The sequence below is a fragment of the Scardinius erythrophthalmus genome (genome assembly GCF_964197995.2).
Source record: "Scardinius erythrophthalmus genome assembly, chromosome: 18".
Lineage (NCBI taxonomy): Eukaryota > Metazoa > Chordata > Actinopteri > Cypriniformes > Leuciscidae > Scardinius > Scardinius erythrophthalmus.
In genome coordinates, this window is record NC_138238.1 from 15854671 (window position 1) to 15877777 (window position 23107).

General features: G+C 36.4%; 1 protein-coding gene across 8 annotated transcripts in view; it reads right to left on the minus strand.

Moving 5' to 3' along the window:
* The window catches only part of ablim2 (actin binding LIM protein family, member 2), a 70998-nt gene that overhangs the window by 42948 nt on the left and 4943 nt on the right, over nucleotides 1–23107 (minus strand). For 3 of the 8 annotated variants that reach the window (XR_014032094.1, XR_014032095.1, XR_014032096.1), the window contains exons 1-2: nucleotides 18307–18466; nucleotides 10843–10998 (exon numbers count right to left, since the gene is read on the minus strand). Coding sequence is in view for 1 of the 8 variants with exons in the window: in XM_081392758.1 (XP_081248884.1) it covers nucleotides 10843–10998; nucleotides 18307–18322 (172 nt within the window). In the remaining 7 variants the exon portion in view is untranslated. Of the gene's footprint in view, nucleotides 1–10842; nucleotides 10999–18306; nucleotides 18559–23107 lie in introns of those variants that run through there. The other 5 variants (XR_014032091.1, XR_014032092.1, XR_014032093.1 and 2 more) reach the window with 3 other exon arrangements.

Genomic DNA, 23107 nt, shown 5'->3' on the forward strand with positions numbered 1-23107 from the left:
ACACATGTGTACTAATTTGCGTGTTAGCACAACACAATGCATTCTAATGTTCTGCTCGTAGTAAAAATCCAAACAATAACATAGGAATGTTGGTCAGGAAATAGCAGGCATATTTTCCACATCTGCTAAAGAGTGATTGGTTGGTGTCCATGATATGGAAGGTTAGCTAGGTTATAAGCATATCGGGTGTGACAATGTGTGAATTCTGTTCCAAACATATTCAAATTTCCTCCTAAAAGCACAAACAGTCTCAAAGATAACCTGTAAGGCAAGAGGACAGCACACACCCAGGGCAAGACTGAAATTAGCATTACACTTCTTATTTCATCAAGCAAAATTGATATTCCAATAGAAGCCATGGCTGCTTCATTTAAATGAATTTGACGAATAATAGACATGCATCTTATTAAAAAAACTAAATTATTGATTAAAATATCCAAGTCACTTTCATAAGATACTTCTAACAGACTATAGGGTGGTTTAAAGGGGTCATATAATGGTACATGCACTTTTACAAGTTGATTGTACTGAAATGTGTGTTGGCAGTGCCTGTACACAACCATCATAAAATGATACAAATCCATCCAGTGATTTTTTTTTTAAAATCTTCTTATATGTTTTCCCCTCTCCTAAATCAAGCCGTTCACCACACGGTCGGACGCCCCTCCCACAATGGTGATTGACAGACCCGTTTCAACACAGACCCGCCCTCGCGAGCGAGCTGTCAATCATAGCCCGCGCCAACCGGTGCGTTCATTGCTGATAGCTGGAGCACTGAGCAGAATGGCGTCTAAGCGATTGTGGTGTTCTGTTCATGGGTGCAATAACGAACACAGCAGTCATGTTGATGTTCCTAAATCCGAACCGCTGAAGACGCAGTGGCTGAGTTTGTTTTCAAAGGGAATATTCCCCACGATCAACGTCAATGCTTTCATGTTTGCGCGAATCATTTCATACACCAGACTGCTTTACAAACGAGCTGGTTTTACTAAGCTGCACCTGAAAAAGGATCGGTACCAACTATTCGTGTTCCTGCTGCACCTCCAGAAGAACTGAAGTGAGTGTAACATTTTATTAACCTTTATATTAATCTTTATATTAATCTTTGCAAATCGCTTGCTGCACGCTTCACGATGAATGCGGCTATTTTTACATTCAGGTACATTACGGCATGTTTTCTATGTATGACGTTCTCAATATAATTCATAATCCCATGTTTATAATAAACAACGCGTTATGGTTATTGTGTTACAAACGGTGTACGCACAGAACAGAGGGGCGGGGTGAGCAAAGCTCATTATCATTTAAAGACACATGCACTTAAACGGCCTGATGAAAACAGAGCTGTTTTTGACCAGGTAAAATTAGTATTTTCTTACAATACTAATGAGAATTTTTTATTAAAGTATATTACAAACTTTTAATTTAGACCCTAAAGAATCATATTAGCTTGTACAAAAATGACATTATATGACCCCTTTAAGCTATTTGGGCTATTTTGTTAGCTCAAGTTTTTGTTGTCAGGGACTCGCAAATGTGGTGATCTCCCCTTGCGAGGGACCCCCTTCCTAAAATATAAAAGCATTTATGTTAAAGATACATCTATACTGTGTGGGAAAAATATTACGTGGAATTGATATTATAGAGACAGCATGTTTAAAAATTAAATAACTAAAAACAATTCAATTAAGTCAAAGTAATTTAAGCCAAATATAGCCAATTATGGGACAAATAAGAATGATTAAATATTCTCTGTAGAATATTTTCTTTGTATTGAGTTAAGAGTGGATTATCTTTTGTATAAATGTATAATTAAAAAATGGTTTCTGACTAATACTGCTAAATAGTTGTGATTGATCCCGTTTTTAGACAACCGAATGAAATGGTAATAAAATCCAGTTTAATAAATGTGTTTAATTATTGCATTAAACATTTAACTAATATCTTAATACTGTAACTTTGACAGCCTTAAAATACATTTAGTATAATCTTTGTTTTTTTTTAATCTGTGGACACCCAAGCATTCCATTGCAGTCCTCGGGGGTCCATGGACCCCAGTTCAAAAACCTCTGCCCTTAGCACCCTTTTGCCCATCAACTACTAAAGTATGTAACCCAAACCGTGCAGTGATAAGAAGTCCTCAACATTGGGCAGGGTATGTCTTTCACCCTGCCAGTATATTTAGCTCAGCTGGAGACAGAAAACAACACCTGAATAAGAGGAGCAAAGGAATGTCTGCAAGCAACACTGCTCTCATGATCAAACACACGCCACAGTCCTTGCTGATCTTAAAGTGTGCAAGTTATAATGCTAGTTCTAATTTTGAAGGATGTTTTCATGTTTTACCAGAACAATTCCTGGAACATCCCTCCCTGAGGTTAAGTGCTCCAGATGGACACCCCATCAGCACTTTGGGAATAAACACTTTGGGTGCTTAAGCTCCTATGAATGTCACACCACATACATGCAGTATGATGACTGCAAAGATGGAAGATGATATATACTGGAAGTATGATTTTGGCTTTTGGCAGATAAATTAGACAACACGAAATAAAAATGAAATAAAATATCACAGCTGAGGAGGTTATGCAAGCAGCACTAAAAAAGGGGATGGGTTGGGCTAGAAGAAATGGAACATGGAAAAATGATGGTAGACGAAGATAAGCAGACTATAGAATAGGGAAGGAGGGCAAACAAGAGTAATTGGGAGGGTGAGTGAATCTGGAAACTTCAGTATATTGATATTGGACTTGAAATCAAATCCCTGGATGGAAATTCTCAACATGTCTGACTCTCTGAAACCTAAACTTTGCAATGCAAGAAGAGCAAGTAAACAAGATAATAAAACGGGTTACACTGAGGGCAAAAGCAATTCCTTTGCACACATGTCCTACCTGAGGCAACCTAAGGTAGGAAATGTGGGTAGGAAAGGGTAAGGTAGGAAACCTAAGATAGACACAACAATCTGGGAAGCAATCGGTGAAAGAGTTAAAGCTATCGGTGGAATTGCAAGTGTAAATCTCTTTCCTCAAAGCCAAGGAATTGCGACAGCTAGCACCAATGACATGCAATTGGCAGGACTCACATCAACAGAGGGAAGCGTTTTATTCCTGAAGGGTAATATAACCCCTCTACACACCGTCTAAGCCAATACTAGCTAGCTCCAGTGTTCCAACTTAATTCTCTGGCAATCTAAAATGGCGCTGGTCTGCATGCTTTTAGGGAGTTGGCTGCATGGCTGGAGAGGGTCTGCTGTTCTTCTACATGAGGGGGGTTGCATTTTCACAGCCTAAAATCAGACTTTCAACAATAATCCAGCAGACAGGCTACTGATGTCACACCTGCCTTTAATTATTTATTTTTTTATGTTTTATTTTTACAAAAGTTGAATATTGTGTACTCTGTAGGCATTCCAGGAGTTCACATAAGCCACTTTTCCACCATCAGGCCAAACCGTTCTCAAACCGTTGTTTTACCATTTCATTATTATTAACATTATTATTGTTACTTTGCTCAAAGGCAACACACAAGTGACCATCTCTGAGTGTTTGTAATTGTGCCATGCCGATCCAAGCTGAAGTGGAAATATAAGTGGAACCATTCTTAGGACCGATCGGACCGACGCTGGAAAAGTGGCTATATATGACAGCAGCTTCAGAAAATAAGAATTTTGGAAAACTGGGAAATCTTTGATTGCGATGAAAAATCTACTAAATCACAACTAATAAAAAAAAAAAAAAAAAATTGAATGCAGACAATTGTTCATGGATGTTATTCTGCAATGGGGTCAAACTCTGGCTTTTATTGTAAAGATAACATTAATTTTTAAATATTTAGTATTTTATTGCCTAATCTCCTCAACATCTCATCATGGAGCCGGAATTTTAACTTGCAGTTTTATCTAGCCAAAAACCAACCACTCACAGACAGGAAGAGACCATCTGAACAAAAAGTCAAACAACCAATCACAGTTTGTTTTTATATGCCACGATAAATAAATATGAAGTAATAAATTATTACTGACGAATAAATAAATAAAATACACAAATGACAGGCATACCAAACAACCTATATCAAATCTGTTTGTGGACATGTTAAAAAATAAATGCCTCAAACAAAACTCCCTTATGAAGGGTACAAAAATACACTTTAGCACACTTTTAAAAACTACTTATTATGGAAATAACATACTTTAAAAGAATATACTTGATTGCAAACTGAATATAATGTTTTCAGACAATTGCGTGTTAGTAAACTTACTATTAAACGAAAGTGTATATATTACATTTAAATTCCATGCAATTACTTGAACTTAAGAGTGCTTTTTTAACCCAATTAAGTAGGACTTCAATACATCTTTATATGTTATTTCATGTGTAAACTATAAAACAAAAATATGAAAATATGTGTTTTAATGTTACATTGTATTTATACATTTAAGTACTGAGTAATAGTAATTAACTACATGTCCTTACTTGTATGTCATGTATTTAAATATATTTGTAATTATTACACATTTGTAACGATGAAGTTCCAATTTACTACATTTAAAATATATTACCTTGTGGGTAGCTTTGAGGTTAAGACTACCTCATCACAAAAACAGTATTACAATATTGCATCCTGCAGATGATGCAGAAAACAACACTGTTAGGTATCAACACACCTTTGACAATGAACAGTTCATCAGTTTTGTCATCCTGATGAACGGAAGAGCTTCTGCATCTTCATTTTGGCAGAGGATCACAAGCTCTAGCTCTCATTCACCTTGAGAGTCCTGAGCGTTCACTGCACTACAGTACAGAGTGTTCTGTCCTAACTGCTGCTGAGTGTCTCTAATTACCTACAATCACACACTAATTTGATCGATAACTAACGCATGAGTGCAAATTAGTGTGCACCAGTATAATGCAGGAAACATGGACGTGTAACTACCTATCTACACGGCAGAGAGAATAGAATATAAAAGAAAACACATCTCTGAACAAGCACACAGACAAATCCAAACCACTGTCCATGAAAGGCCTGGGCTACTAGCCAAGCAGAACTAGTGTACTGAATAAATACTTGCACAACAGCAAAAAAAAAAAAAAAAAAACACATACACATAAAGAGAGTCAGGTTGACCACTCTTCCAATAGAGCAAAGTGAAATGTGTTTAATTACGATCGATTATGGTTGATTTTTTCTTTTCTTTTTTATGACAATTAAACATTAAGGAATTAACATCAATTTAATTACTTCAATCCTAAATGAAGTGTTTTATGTCAAGTAGAGATGGAATATATTTGTTGTTGTATTGTTGTGTAATGTTGTAAATAGCACATTTTCCATATTGCAAATTATTATAAAAACAGTCACATTGTTTTAAAAGTCATACCGGGTATTATCTTTTAATCTGCGGTCTTGTGTGTGTGAAGGGTGTATAACAACTACATAATTGGGTTAGAGGTATTAGTGCTGTTGTGATACGTAAAATGTGCACTACAGATCAGCTGCATATTGAAAGAGATTGCAAAACAGAAACAAAATACCCACACCATTATGACTATATTGTCTGATGTGAAATTGCATAACATGGATTGGATTTAAATTACTGGAATGACCTATAATGTTGGATAACAATACCGTTTTTGTAAAAAGTATTTTACTCACAGTGGCTACTTTTATTTGATCCAAAAATACAGTATAAAGTCATATTCAATTCAAAATAACGGTTTTCTATTTTAATTTATACTAAAATGTAATTTATTCCTGTGATGGCAAAGTTAAATTTTCAGCATTATTACTCCAGTTTTCAATGTCACATGATTCTCCAGAAATTATTCTAATATGCTGATTTGCTACTCAAGAAACTTCTTTTTACTATTACAGTTCCTTAATATTTTTGTGGAAACTGCAACCAATTTTTTTCATATTTGATTTTTGAAGTTAAAAAAAAAACAGCTTTTATTTGAAATAGATTTTTTTGCAACAAAAAATGTCTTTACTGTCACTTTTAATCAATTGAATACTTCCATGATGAATGCACATATTAATTATTTAAAAAAATGTTACTGACCCCAAACTTTTGAATGGTAGTGTATGTATGTATGTATATAAATATATAAACATATATATATATATACACAGGGGTTGGACAATGAAACAAACACTGGCCAATATAGTGTTGGAGGTTTTTGGGTTTTTTTTGGAAGATTTGTGGCCTAGTGGCCAAATCTTTACTGATTTTACATTCCATCAATAAGAGCAGAGTGTGAAGGTTGAATTAGCAGAGCAATAGCATGGCCAATATTGCAATCCATACAACATAATGAGAGACATATCAGAGTTCAAAAGAGAACAAATTGTTGGTGCACATCTCTCTGGCTTCATCTGTGACCAGGACAGCAAGTCTTTGTGTATCGAGAGCTACAGTATGGGTAATGTCGGCATACCTCCACGTTGTACGAACCTCATCCAACAGGAGTAATTGTCGACGCAAGAGGAAGCTTTCTGAAAGGGATGTCCAGGTACTAACCCAGATTGTCTCCAAAAAAAAACATAAAACCACAGCTGCCCAACTCACTGCAGAATTAAATGCAAACCTCGACTCTCCTGTTTCCACCAAATCTGTTCATCGTGGGCTCCACAGTTAATATTCATAGTTGGGATGCTATAGCTAAACCTTTGGTCACTCATGCCAATGCCAAATGTCGGCTTCAACAGTACAAATCTTGGACCCGGGACAATGTGAAACATGTATTGTTCTCTGATGAGTCCACCTTCCCTGTCTTTCCCACATCCGTCGAAGTTAAGGTGTGGAAAAGCCCCCAGTGTAAAGCATGGGGCTGGATCAGTGATGGTTTGGGCTGGAATATTATGGCATTCCTTACTGTGCTTGAAGGGCACGTCACTGCCAAGTACTACCAAACCAATCTGGAGGACCATGTGCGCCCATTGGTTCAAACATTGTACCCTTTTGGAGGAGCGAGTCAGGAATCGTTTTCCTCCATCAGCATCACCCAGTGACCTGGCCACTGTTCTGGAAGAGGAATGGCTCAAAATCCCTCCAGCCACAGTGAAGGACTTGATGCTGTATTGGCTACAAAAGGAGGCCCGACACCATACTAATAAATTATTGTGGTCTAAAACCAGGTTTTCAGTTTCATTGTCCAACCCCTGTTTATTACATTAACAATAAACATCAAAAGTTTAAACTTTTTTCGGGAAATATCATTCTTAAGTCTTTAGATAAATCCAACAATCAATACAACACACTAACCCAAATCCAACATTAACCCTCAAGAAGACGATTGTGCATTATTTGATTTATATATCTGTTTTTTTCTTTAATTGAAGACATCACCAAATGAGGTTTTGTAAGATTTAGATCCTTGCTGGGGACAACTCTGACTACAGTACAGCTAAGTAAAGTCCCAAACATCCCACACAACCAGAGCCCAAGATGTGATTAATTAAAAGTTTGCTACTGTGCAAGCAGTTTTATTTATAGATGATCCAGCATCTGTAACAAATTTGAAAAAATGAAAATAAAAAATCATTATTCAGTTGCATCCTGTCTTTATTTTCTTGAGATTTGTAATGATATTTGAGTGTTTGAGTAGAAATATTTAGCAAATATTCATTATGCAGATGCATCCTGCCTATCTTTTTAGAGATACTCAGTGATATTTGAATCATTCTCAGCTGATCATAATCCAATATGACAGATGGGATTACAGTACGTGTTCACATCAAATCCAATGAAAATATCAGATAATGGGGAAATCCATATTTCTATCACAACACCCATGGGCTCAATGCACCATTGATGAGCTATTAGTGATAAATTATGAATAAAAAGACTGCAGCTAAATTTCCCTGATGAGCACTTCTAAACGGGGGAACTGAATAAAAAGTGTGTCATTTATTAATTCTGCTGAATCCATCTGGATCTGAAGAGTTGTTATATAAGGTCAATTGCGGTGGGAAACAGCTTGAAACAAGAATCTTGACACAGCCTTGAGCACACAAACACATTGTGCTCTGTCCTTGAGAAGGAAACATTTTAATTTTGTGTATTAAATCAGTCTGGCATGATTTAATTTAGCTGTGAAATATGTACTTGAGGGTTTCAACTAAAACAGCACTGACATGACAACTAAACAAAACAAATCAAAACCCAGGTAAATACAGATTCAAGATAAAACAAAAGCTATTTTATGACAGCCCGTGTGTGATATGACTTCTACATCACTGTACTTAGAAAACTACATTATAATCAATATATTTACATACACAGCCAGTACCATGTGAACAGTTCCATGCATAGTACAGTATGAATACGTATAGGCCTACAGTATGTGAAAGCATATCACTTGCCAAGTACACGCTTATAAATATATGAGGCTCTTCATGTTTCAGATGTTGAATGCTGGTACTGTCAGGATAGAGCAAAGAGAAGCAACACTGTCTGCCTCGATAAAAAAAAAGAAGAAGAAAAAAGGAAACTTTTAGGTTCGGGAAATTACCGATTTTCCAAGAATTCAAATCAAATCATTTCAACACTTTCCCCAGATGAGGTATCAGGATTCAAGACTTTACTGTGATGTGTGTGTGCATGTGGATAGTTGGCACGTGTGTATCTGTGTGTTGATAATAAAAAAATCACTTGGGTGTTCATGCAAACAAAAGGCAGCTGTATTAGGGTGTTTTCAGTAGGGTGTAGGTCACACACACACAACCACATATATTTTAAGAGGTCTTAAAAAATACTGGTATTTGATATGCACACTGCTTTAATACTATTCAGTTTGAGTTTTGTTTTGAACAGATTTCTCTCTCCAGTTACATGCAAAATTCAAAATTATATTTACATAAAAATGATACACTAAAGGGGAGTTTATGTCCATGATGCTATCTGTTAAAAATGTTTCCTATCTATTCAAGCCTGCTGAGAAAGGCTGCATGTACTATATACATTTGTATGCAGTATATGCATATTTTGATTAAATAACATATTTGAATGTTTGAGCTCACATGTTTGGAACGAGTTTTGGGCGTGCTCAGTCCAGCCTTTATGGAGCAATGAAATCCCCACTGTGCAGAATAGCATTACCATGTTGTCATGGTGTGCATGAAACAAATACAGGCAGTTTTATGATAACTGAATTCCCCCACATGTCTCTGTCCTTCTCCAGACCTCCATATGAAGGCTCCAAAACATCTTAGAATGACGCAATATAATCTGGTTTGTCTGATGTTTTACATAACAAATGAGTTGAAGTTGGTGTGACAGCAAACTGAGTGCTGGAATGACACACATTCAAACACACTTCCTGTAAAAACAACACCCACCCATATAACCAGTGTTCCTAGAATGACTCCTATAATACATTATACAACTGATGATGCATTGTACTTGTAATGGTAAGTTAAAGAAAAAATGTATGGTTAAGAATGTAAGTGCAAACTTTAAATTACAATTAAAGACTTAGACATTGATGCCTATAAATACTGACATTCCTTGCTGATCAGGTTCCATCAATATGCTTATAATGGGATATACAAAAAGTATTCTCGTCGCTTCATAATATTAAGGTTGAATCACTGTAGTCACATGGACTATTTTAACGATGTCTTTACTACCTTTCTGGGCCTTGAAAGGGGTAATAAAGTTGCAGTCTATGGGGGGGGGGGGGGGTCAGAAAGCTCTTGGATATTATCAAAAATATCTTCCTTTGTGTTCTGAAGATGAACGAAGGTCTTACGGTTTTGGAACAACATGACGGTGAGTAATAATGACAGAAATTTAATTTTTGCGTGAACTAACCCTTTAAGCATCAAAAACTGTTTTCAACATTGATAATAATAAAAATAAATGTTTATTGTGCACCAATCAGCATATTAGAATGATTTCTAAAGGATCATGTGACACTGAAGACTGAAGTAATGATGCTGAAAATTCAGCTTTGTCGTCACAGGAATAAATTACATTTTAAAATGTATTAAAATAGAAAACAATTATTTTAAATTGTAATGATATTACTGTTTATTTTGGATTAAACAAATGCTGTTAAAATAAAAGATGCTGTCTTCATTTTGGACCCTAGTTCATATGAAATAAACAGGACACACTGACCTTTCAGACAAAACAAACTTAAATACATACACACCTACAAAATTAGGGTGAACTGCATATGACTACCTCTATGCTGTGTTTTAAAAAAATAAAAATGACAGTTATTTAAAAGACAAAGAGTAATGGGTAAGAGGCCATAATAAAGATTAGAGAATCAACTATAATTTGACTAATAGCGTGTAGTAACTGAACTGACTGTTGCTTTGAGGTAAGAATAAATGTGTTAAACTCTATTAAGAAGCTCACATTGTCTGAACCCTGAGGTCACCTAGCAACCACTGTCTGTGTTCACAACATCATCAAGCTGAAAACAGCCGGTGCTGGGAGAAATTGTCTCGCGCATACATAAGCACACATGCAAACACACATGCACTGACAGACAAACCACAGGCATCCATGTGTTTGGCTTAATTTTAGCTATTTTTGATGAAATCAGATTCCAAACAGATGAAACAGTCACCTAAATAAACTTCCTCTCTACTCTATGGTTCTGGTACATCGCTGTCAGAACAACAGTATACGCCCCACCCTCCCTGTTCGTGGAGAATGACTGAGTTTGCAGTGCTGCACAATAAAATACCTTTATGTTTTCATCATGTTTTGTGTTCAGGTTTTATTCAAAGTGCTTTTCAAGGGATAAAAGCCCTTATGTAACTGTCTGAAAATTGTCACACAATAACAGAATATATGAATGGAGTGGGTTGTGACCGATGTGTTACCTTTGCAAACAAAGCACTTTATGTGGAAGTGATTGTTTTGCACCCGGAGCACCTCGCCTTTGCAGGGCTTGCCACAGTTTTGACACGGGACGGGGCCGCTCTGCCGCTGTCCCTTCTGCTGCTCCAGGGGACTGTGAACAGCCTGCTGGTGAAACGCTGTGGAGACACAATGAGAAAAAGAGACAAGTTTCATTTCAATATCCCCACATACAGCACCAACTGCAGGTAGCGAAAAGTTTAGGAATTAGTCAACAACCCATACTGATTTAACCTGACCGTATTAATCAGAATACTGGGGTAAACATGTCCCTTAAATGTCTATGGTGGATATTAGTAAAATTAACAGAAATAGTAAGAGTTGTATGCTAGTATACTATTCCAAATTCAGATAACTGACTAAATTTAAGTTGAAATAGGTGGAAATTTTAAAGGGGTCATGACATGAGAAATCAAATTTGCCTTCACTACATATAAGAAGTCTTTGCACCATTAAAACATCCTGAAAATTTCATAGCTTAAAACATCCTCCTCATTATAAACAAAGCATTTTTTATCATGCTCTAAAATTGGCTCGTTTTGATATTGCAGGATCGGTGACGTCACAGGGGCAAATACATTTGCATATGACTGCCTACAGAGCAAGACATCGACAAATAGTTATACATCATCAAACCATAGGCCACACCCACTGGAGTTCAGTCACTTAACGGCTGTCAATTTGCCCACACTGGATGTGAGGGTCGCGTCAAAAGCAAATAGAACCCATTATAATCAGTGACTGTCTACACTGGATACAGATGCGCATTCAGTTTCTGAGATGCTCCACACACATTTGAGTCTGTCGACAGCAGGACAAATGGAAAAGGAAAAGGAAAATAATGTTCGCTTTGACGCGTCCAGTTTAAACAGCTCGTTTGCATCTCTGTACAGACTTTAGAAGATCCCAGTGTCGGAAACAAGTGGATGGCTTATTTTAATGTCGTCCCAGATGGCATCAGAGGATTATATATTTGTTTGGAGCATTTTGTTTCAAAGAAACATTTGTTAAAAGTTAAAGCAGCCAAATGTCTTGGATCTGACAGCAGCTGCATCACAAACCCTACGTAAATGATTGCATAATGCTTTGTCTGTAAATGACTGTTTAACTTGGATAATGTTTTCAAAATACTCGCGTGCAATAGCGAGTGGGCCTTGATACTGTTTCCTATGCAATGACGTTAGACAATCATAACAGTGGCCATTTACTGACAAGCTTTAGAGGAGCCATCCTTAAAAACGGATCATTTCAGACAGAGAATTTTTTTCTACATATATATTTATTTTGTTCAAAAAACATTATTAACATTATAAGTAAACCTCAAGCAACATTAAAAATCCATGTCAAGACCCCTTTAAGTTCAGTTGCTGCCTTAAATTATGTATAATCAACTTGGTTGTAGCCTACACTCTAAAAAAAGATGGTTCTTTAAAGGTTCTTTACAAGTAGTAACGGTTCTATTTAGAACTGTATCGTCCTGAAGAACCCTTTATATGCTGAAATGGTTCTTTTTGTTGTAGTTTAGGGTTCATACTCCCGCCTTTTTGTTTTTCAAATCTGTAACTGTCAAAGCCTCCTCATTACTGATTTTCTGGAGCTCAGCTATACAACTTAAGTTACTACACAGACTGTCAACATACTCTTAACAGGTCAATGATTTCTTTCTTAAAATATCTATAAATTATACATTTTAACTGGTTTCCTACCAATAATGTCTTTTTCTCTTTAGTTTAACTGAACATGTAAGTGGAGCAGATCTGACTCAGGATCTCTTCTCCACAAAGTAGGTAACAGAGATATGGAATTTATGATCCATATTGTGTTTTTTTTTTTAATTAGACATGAATGACGCCAGTGCTCTGCTCTCCTTTGTGAATTTTAAAGCTGTCGTTTGAGCCAGTTTGGCATCCAATCTTCACACCTACCTACTCCATTACAAAGGTGTGTAAACTCAAACAAACACTTCATAATAGTCCAAGACACAGCCAGAGAAAGACCTTCAACCTCTTTTTTTAAAAGGGCGTGGAGCAAAACTGGTTCTGTTGGACATTCTGAAGTAGGATTTTCAAAACAGGTGTTCACTTTGTGAAGTCTAACTATAAGGGATAAAATATCTAAAGAGAAATGTGTTATTGCGTGTTCTCAAAGGCGAGAACCTGTATTTGTCCCTTATTCATTGAGAAGTTTAATTTTGAGAAAAGCTGCTGGTTTTAGTTTGTTCACTTAGACTGGATGAGCCTTTGACACTAATTCGACAAAAGTACTTTGGGATGAAACTACAGCAGTCATTGTATGTGTGCTTGACTGCATTTGTCATGTCATGGGGAAAGACAACCCATGTGCCAGGTCTGTGTGACTTGCCATTGGCAATACATTTTACAATGTGACATATTTCAGAGAAAAAAAGAATCAAGAGTAGGACTTTCATCCATTTCATTCATCATCGAAATTTGTTGGATAATGGAAAAAGGGCACTAAACTCTTTTGTAAAACTTTTTTTTGGGGACTTTTCTAAAACAAAGCCTAAAAAGCTATTTAGCTGTTGGTTAACATTATCCAATAGCCTGCATGACCTAAGTAACATCAGCAGAAAAGGGTAAGTTATTACATAGGTGACACATTCCTCGAAACTCTCTAAATAAGTCAGATGAAGTCCTCTGAACCGGCCAGGTTAATTTAAGAATTAGTATTAATCATTTAGATTGGCTGACGACGGAGCAGAAACAGGCTGATTAATGTGTAAATCCCTTTCACTTGTACCAGTCATCCTCCAGTTGGCACAGCATTTCATTAATACTTGACGCAAATACGCTCTGAACCTCCACTACATCAACATTTATATATCCTAAGAGAGACTCTTGTGATGCTGAACCTCAGAAACAGCATTCTGGAAATGTTTAAAGACCCCTTTAAAGCTAAAGCTATTTCCTGCTTTCACAGATCAGGTAGAGTTGTTAAACAACAGTGGGAATTTACGATAATCCAACCTTAAAAACACAACAACAACTATGGAAACTCACTTTTAGCAAGCTGATGGTATATGGTAATGATTTATACATGAATTAATCATTTGAGGTTACAGTCAAATGAACACTGACAGTGTTTTCATAAACAGTTCTACAGGTGTTAAGCAGAAGGTATGTTTTCAATTAAGAAAAGCAAGCATGAAGGCCAATGTCAATGCATTTAATGAATGCCAGGTTCATTCCACCTACTACAGGACAAACAAAGACCCATGAAGACAGGAATGACAAACTTGATTCTAGACCTGAGTAAAATTAAAAATGGTTTTCGTTAATTAAGTAAAACTTAAAGGTATAGCGGAGGATCTTTCCGAATTTTAGATAAGACCCGCCCTCTCCACTTTTTGAAAAGTTTGATTGATTCACCAGAATGATTGACAATTAGGAGGACCAATAGTATAGGTCACCCACCCGGAAGTAAAAAATCCTCCGCTATACCTTTAAATAAAATGAAATAAAATATAAATATTAGATGAAAAACTTACTATGGAAAATGAAAATTAGTAATGTTGCTTGGACAATTAAGTGAAAAAAGTTTAAGCTGAAGTACTAAAATGACTCAACTGAAAAAAAAAAAAATTAAAGCTAAAAAAAAAAAATGTAAATAAAAAAACTAACACAAATGACAAAAGCACAACAAAATTACAAAAAAAAACATCAACTAACATTAAAATGAAAACTGAAAATATAAAAACAAAGCTAATTCATAATATTCATAATACTGGTTGTAAAATAATACTAAAATAGCGCTAGGTAAAGCAACAATTTCACACTTTTTGAAAGGGAGTTAAATGTTATGGCAACAAACAGCCAATCATATTTCTCTCTTGCACTGCAGCATAACACGACTGTAGTTATAAAAGACCTTCATTCTTCAAAGATCAAACTGAACATGTAGAAGCTGTTTCATAAGTCATGAGAGGATGTTCACATTTTCTGCATCACCTTCACCTCATTCACTCCCGTGAAGTGTACAGGTTCATGAAATCATATTAATACGGTCTCAAAGGTTACCTCATTAAACATTCAAGAGCTTTCTACCTCCCAGAACATGGTGTGCTTAATTTCAGCATCTGAGGGAAATAAGTTAGACATTTTGAACAGTGACTGAAAACACAAATGATGAAGAGATTGTCAACCAGTCAATTATCTTGAAGAATTTTTTTGTTTTGGTCCAAACAATCGACTTTCATTGTATGTAAGTAAAAAAAAAAAAAGCCACTCAGACATTTTTCGCAATACTCTCTTCTTTGTTCTGCAGAATAAAGAAAGGGTACACTACAATAGCTTTCAAGTGATGACATCTTTCAAGCATGAAAAGCCCATATACTGTATGTGTATAAAGAGGATTGTGGTGCCAGCCAGCACAAGACTTCAATAAACTAGCAAACCACATCACAATAAAAGAGAGAAAACAGTGATTGAATCTTACAGGCCTAACCACATCTTCTCTGATAAGAATTCGATAAGTCAGGGTGGATCACTATCCATTTCTCATGAAGTAATACAGTACAAAAACAACCAGAGTTTTCTGAGTCTCATGATTCCTTTCAACCTGAGCCAAAGATCTGTGGTTAAAGGAATACAGGTAAGAAGCCGTACTGCAGTAGTAAGATCCCTATCAGTCACACCCCGCACATCATATATCATCAAAACCTCTGGAAGCACATGCTAAAGGTCAGCGTGAGGGAGGAGTTTGTTACGTGTCCCTAAACACACACACACACACACCATACTTTCACAGACTTGCTCGTTTACACAGAGAGTCATCCATCTTTAAGCAGGTTCTCCATAAATAGAGCATCTACTCAACCCGTGGGGACTCCATCATGACCTTCTACATTCTGCTCGAGGTCCATATGCATGGCTGACATGTTTGTGTGTTTGAAGGGCTCGGATTTCCACCGCAGAATCCCTCTGCCACACACCTAGCCAAAAATCACTCATCGTTTGCCTTATTTTGCAAATGCAATTGTGGCTTTTGGGGTTAGATTGTACAATTATAGAAAGCTTTTGAATGCTAGAACAGTCATCATATTACTCTCATACACTGCAGCATAATTCAATATTCCAGTATGCGTCTATAGTTATATAAGACCTCCATTCTTCAAAGATCAAACTGTGCATGTCGAAGCTGTTTCCTATAAGTCTTGAGAGGAGGTTCACATTTTCACATTCACTCCCACTGAAGTGTACAGGTTCATGAAATCAAATTACGTCACATCTTGACCTCAATATGACCTAATGGTCAAAGACAGATTTTGGTGATTCTTAAATCTAAATTCTTTAGTCTAAAATGTCAAAAGGTTATAGGCTGTGCACATATCCAGACAGCAAGAAAGATATATATACAGAGAGAAAAATGAGACAAGAATAGATAGTTAAAGATGACAGCAAAGGTCATCTAAATGTAAAAGTAGGGAAAATGAGCAAGCACAAAATAAATACCTAATATCGGCTGATACAACACTAGTATATAGTGCATACCTTAATAAAAATATTGTACAAAACAACAAATGTCATAAAAGCATAACTTGGAAATCCACAGACAAGTGCAGCTATACGTCTCTATAACTCACTTTATTTAAGTTCTTTAACAATTTTCAGACAATTGAGTAAAAACAAGTAGCTTGCTGTGCACTGGTGAGGAAAAATTCAATGAAATTAAAAGAATTTGAAGAAGTCCCAGAAAAAATTTCAAAAGATACTTAAATCTACAGGTCAAGAAACTTAAATCACTAATTCATCCACAAGGCTTGCAGCTGTGTGTGTGTGTGTGTGTGTGTGTGTGTGTGTGTGTGTGTGTGTGTGTGTGTGTGTGTGTGTGTGTGTGTATGAGAGAGAGAGAGACGATGATCCTCCGACATGGCAGGATGATTAAAGGATTTTAAAGCAAATGACACGCTTGTAAGTATGGAGTGCCCATTTTGAGGCAACCAGAGGTAACTCCATTTTAGCAGCTTTCTGTCTGGGAGGACAACAGAAACCACAGTAATGGATTTTAAGCACTTAATCTAAGTCTTACTATTGAAAAATCAAGATAAACATCCAAGACTCAGTTCCACAGATTATATTTGTGCACTTATGTTTATTGATCTCCCGATTTCGCAAGGACACATGAAACAAAGAAATGAAACTTTAGAAGTCCAATTGAAATCTGCAAAGAAAACAACTACCTGTCATATTTCATTTCTCCATCTTTCTTCCAGATCTGTTTAGAGAAGAGGCGGAGCAGAGGAAGAGTTTGTTTACGGTCACCACAGTCAGCACTATGTGAATTTCTGCAGCTGCTGAGACTCTTCCAACAGTTATATCATGACTTGAATGTGTTCGCCCTTGTGAAAGTGACAGACCCACCCAGCAATTAAGAGTTGCTTTGTAATCTCAGAGTGTCCAGTGCCATACTGCATTTTTGCCCCTGTGATGGCCACAAACAGAAATCCTTTCACATGTTGCAACTAGTTATAGACTGATCACTGATCACTAGTTATAGACTGTCACTGGATAATGCACAATTCCTGATTTCAACGTTTTGTGAATATTAAAAAATAGCAAATGTTTAAAAATATATAGGATTACATCATTTGTATTAGTCTATATCACATACTGTATTCATTGGAAATCAATCAGCCATCAGCCAACAACTTTCTACAGATATCTACAACCGTCTCAACTCCTATCCAAATAAAATTAATCAATCATTTTTGCACACAGACCATTTTAATGAACTCATTCAAAATCAATAAACTGCCTGCTTTCTTATTCAGACATCGTTGTTTACATGCAAACCTCTAATAACAATCAAGTGCTCTTTAATTGCCACTGAGAAAAGAACTATGTGTCAGCATGTCAGTATGTCTTTCCTCTCTCTCTCTCTCTATCTCTCTCTCTCTCACACACACACACACTCTCTCTCTCTCTCTCTCTCCCTCTCTCCCTCTCTCTCACACACACACACACACACACACACACACACACACACACCAGCAAAAACATCTCTAGACTGCTGTCCAAGGAGGCCAGATTGCATCCGAGCTCTTGGAGTGCAACAGCATGTCCTTCTGCCAAAGACATGCATATTATCTAGGTGGGCTGTTGTTGTTATTGTTTAGATAACCCTCTAAATAAACGTTTTTGCACATACATATAAATGCATTATGAAATCTCAGCTGTTTCACCGAATGAAACATTTCCTGAAAAATGTCAATTAAAATTTAAAATTCAATGTCATATAGGCTAATGATGATGAACAGACTATCATATTATTAGAATACGCTATTATGCTTCGATATTACAGTCGACATATAGCATCAATGACACAGGTTCCCATTGACAAAGAGGCACAACCCCCATCTGAAATAACATATATGTCATATATGACCAGAGCGTCAAAGCGCAACGTACCTTTTTCTTCAGGCATCGTCTCGCGTAATCACGTCTATTCTGTTAATAAGAGAATGAGACTGCTGTCTGAATAAATATCCGACAGTATTTCAGTGCAGCACCGCGGTGTGGTTCATGTTAATGCTGAGCTCTTCTCACGTCGCGAGCACCGGAGAAATGCGCTTCACACACAGCGCGCGACACTACAGGAATGAACGCAGGTCATATGATTCCCGCCTCAGCGCCTGACAGGACAGCGCACACACTCGAGCTATTGAAGCAATCCATTATAAATAGAAGCTTCTCGGTCAAAAACATGACACCCCTTCCCAAATATCTGAGGGCGTTCGCTATCATTCAGCACAGTTGGGAAAACAGTATGAAACAACCTGATAACAACATGAGATAGGCTATAGGCTACTCAACTTTTATTTATAAAGCATTTTCAAAACCATGAGAATGGACCAAAGTACATTTATTTATGTAGCCTGTGTGTGTGTGTTCTACATATAAGTTTACATATTTATATAGGCCTATGTAAACTTTCCAACAATATGCAGCATTTAGTCAGCGACTGAACTTGTGTGGTGACAAGTTACAACCTCCAGTGAAGAATTTAATGCACTTTTCTACCAAATACCAATAAAGAAAACGAAGTGTAAAGAAAATAAAGAATATGGAATATGTTTAAACTATGAAAAATATCTTCAAAAAAATATTAATATAAAAGACAAGTTATTGTGCAAGTTACATGGACGGACACAAAGATAGGCTATATTGTAAAATAATAATAATAATAATAATAATAATGACAAATTTCTTTCTTTTTCTTTTACAATGTCCCAACTACACATAAAAGTGGCAAACAATAGCCTATCATGACCATCTGCATCCACTGGCATTTAGATGTTTACAGCCTTTGCTATCCAATAATGCCACATTCTGCTCTGACTCAGGGAGAATCCTTATTTTGTGACTTTTATTACTACATATCTTTTCAAACAAGATCATACCTTATTATTATAGCCTATAGTCGTGTTGAATCCGCTTTTCATTGGAAAAGGACTGGATTGTGATGGATTAGATGCCTGTAACAACAGTTATGATATCTGAGATCATCAGTGCTCCATTAGCAAGACCGCACTTGAATGTATTGCTCTAATGAAAGTTCTGAAATATGAACAGAGTCATGACAGGCATTTATGAACCGCAGAACTTTTCACACACCCGGTCCGTTTAATTAACGAATTTATGAGGTCAGAGGGGCGCAAATCTTTTCCAGTTCAGAAGAGCCCTCACTCACACTCCAGATCTGTCTCTATACACAGTTCACTCTTTGATGTCTAATCACGAAGCATGAGTCAATGTCATATTGCTATCTCACTCTCTCACATGTCCTCTATAAGTCTTGAATAATGATCAGGCTTGTGAATAGCCTGCTAGCACCTGTCAGGGGGTTTTGCAAAAAAGGCAGGGGCCATTTCAATTTCCAGAGCTTTCTCACATCAGTGCATACTTCACTAGAATTGACTGCAAAATGTTTTACTCTTTTCCATAGACATCACAAAGTTGAAGAATCACACTAAATCGAAGACCAAACAAGTAATTATGTGTTTTTTTGTTTTGTTTTTTTACTGTGCCAATTTGCTGCCATAAGCATTTGGCTTCAGTTTCTGTAATCACTATTAAAAATGCTTGTTTAGACACTGCTGAAAATCTGGGCTGGCAATCCATGGAAAAAAATAATAAAAGAGGCATTGTTCGAAGGTGAAAGATGGGAAAAGAGAAAAAAAAAAGGAGGGAGAGAGAGCCAGCCAAGCTCCTTCAAAGAAAACACATTACATAATTTATTTATGTGCCTGACAAATCTAACTTTTTGTCCATCAAAATGATTTATTTTTAAAGTTTTGACACACTGTGGGCATTTTCTTCATGTAGTGACATATTCTTTTACAATTATGCTTGCAAACATTATTGGATATTTTCAGGCTATTCATCAACTGGATCAATAGAGACAGCAGGATACTCATAGACGGAAGAGTTGCCAACCACCAAAAGCTCTTAAATTGTTTAGGATGCCCAACCAAATCTACAGAACTCTTCTGGATATATTTATGTAAACAGATTTTTTTTTTTTTAAGTATCTTCAGAAATTTTTCTCAAGTTGCTTCCAACACCGTATTATTATGCGGACTAATTTAGATCTATAAATGGGCCAGAAAACAAAAACACAACACACTAGAATAACATAAAACATGTAAATGTACAGTATACCTAATTTCTATAGAGGAATTAAAATTTTAAATAATAAAGAAAAACAATTATAATATTGAAAAAAAAAAATGAATACAATCAATTCCAAGAATGAAACAAATCATTTAAAATGTTTATGTATACCTCATTTTTAAACTTGCCTAATATATAGCCTAATCGTCTGGTCCATAAATAAAGATATAGTATGTACTGTAAACGTGCTTTGTTTCCATTATCTAACATATTTGGTCAATCATATACATTACGATTTCTACATGATTTTTTTCGAAAATATGTTTTGCCTCAACCCCGAAAATACATTACCCACCATACCAATTAAGTGACTGTGTGAGAGAGCATAAAACAGTAAATATTATGAATTATAAGCAGTCTTTGAACACTGTTTTTTAGAAAAACTTACATTGACTATGTATGCACCCTTGTAATGCTTTTATAATGAGATTTAGGCAATATTTCAATTAAACTTTACACAATACTTCAATCAAATTGATGCAGTTAACCAAAATATGTGGCGTATGCCGATTTTTTTTTATGCCGCACTAAACAGGCATGTAAACACTTTAATCACATCTTTTCCACTCACACATAGCGGTAAAGAAGGATCCCTTTTTTGGGTGCTGAAGAAAGTTCATGTTGACATTGTTACACAACATGAATATAATGCAGTAAAGTGATGGTTGAAAACAAAAATGCATTTTTAGGCATCACTGAAAAAATCCAATACATCCATGTGTTTTGCATTTGATGCAAGTAGATTAAAACAGTGGCCATTAACAACCATGAATGCGAGTTCATCATTTATGCTGTGCATTGGGGTATGTGAATAATTGTGGTAAAAATAACCACAAATCTTAAAGGGGTCATACAATGGTACATGCACTTTTACAAGTTGATTGTACTGAAATGTGTGTTGGCAGTGCCTGTACACAACCATCATAAAATTATAAAAATCCATCCAGTGTTTTTTTTTTTAAATCTTCTTTTATGTTTCCCCCCAACTCAAATCAAGCTGTCGCCCCTCCCACGATTGTTGATTGACAGCAGCGTTTCAACACAGCCTCACTGTCAATCATAGCCCGTGCGGACCGGCGCGTTCATTGCTGATAGCTGGAGCACTGAGCAGAATGGCGTCTAAGCGATTGTGGTGTTCTATTCATGGGTGCAATAAGGAACACAGCAGACATATTGATGTTCCTAAATCCGAACCGCTGAAGACGCAGTGGCTGAGTTTGTTTTTGAAATAACAAGTTTTTGGAATATTCCCCACGATCAACGTCAATGCTTTCATGTTTGCGCGAATCATTTCACACACCAGACTGCTTTACAAACGAGCTGGTTTTGCTAAGAAGCTGCTCCTGAAAAAAGGATCGGTACCAACTATTCGTGTTCCTGCTGCACCTCCAGAAGAACTGAAGTGAGTGTAACGTTTTATTAATCTTTATATTAATCTTTATATTAATCTTAGCAAATCGCTTGCTGCACGCTTCACGATGAATGCAGCTATTTTTACACTCAGGTACATTACGGCATGTTTTCTATGTATGACGTTCTCAATATAATTCATAATCCCACGTTTATAATGAACAACGCGTTGTTATTGTGGTTATTGTGTTAACAAACGGTGTACGCACAGAACAGAGGGGCGGGGTGAGCAAAGCTCATTATCATTTAAAGACACATGCACTTAAATGGCGTGCTGAAAACAGAGCTGTTTTTGACCAGGTAAAATGAGTGTTTTCTTGCAATACTAATGAGAATTTTTAATTAAAGTATATTACAAACTTTTAATTTAGACCCTAAAGAATCATATTAGCTTGTAAAAAAATGGCATTATATGACCCCTTTAAAGAACAATCAGAATAATGAAAATTGCCTGCAAAGGAGAGTGACGAGGTTTGCTTGTGTCATGTAAACATCTTACTGCGATTAAGTTCGTACTCTGATTATTGGAAATAATCACATTACTGGTGCACATAAACATATTCATTGTCTGTAGGTGACATTGTACAGAGAGCTGACAAAGCACAGCCTGCCCTGCACTTCATCAGGGTGCAAGAATATAACACACACACCCACACGAACATTGCCAGTGTAAAAAAAGATCAAATTCTCCCTCTCTACACTTTGATCTTAATTTAAAAGTCCTTCAGCACTTTTTTTTAACTTCATTCTATAGCCTATCCTTTTTGCCTGAGTTAATGGAGAGTAATAGGGGCCACAGAAGGAGAGAGATAACAGAGAGAGAGAAAGAGAAACAGTGGTGGGGATGTCCTCTGCTTGCTCCAACTCAGACACCCTTAAGATTCAAGTTATGAATAATTTACTGCAGTCCTTTACTCTATTCAAGTAACCGAGACTCCTCTAAAGCACAGCAGCGGTGCTCAGGTGTCAAATCTCTGCAACAGATGCAGCTATGGGTGAGAACATACATTAGGTTATGGAAATCTATGAATACTAAGCCATTCTATAAAACTGTACAAAAAATGGTCAGTTGTGAATAAAACCAAGATCATTGCAGTACCTTTTACAAGAAAATTTGCTGGAATTT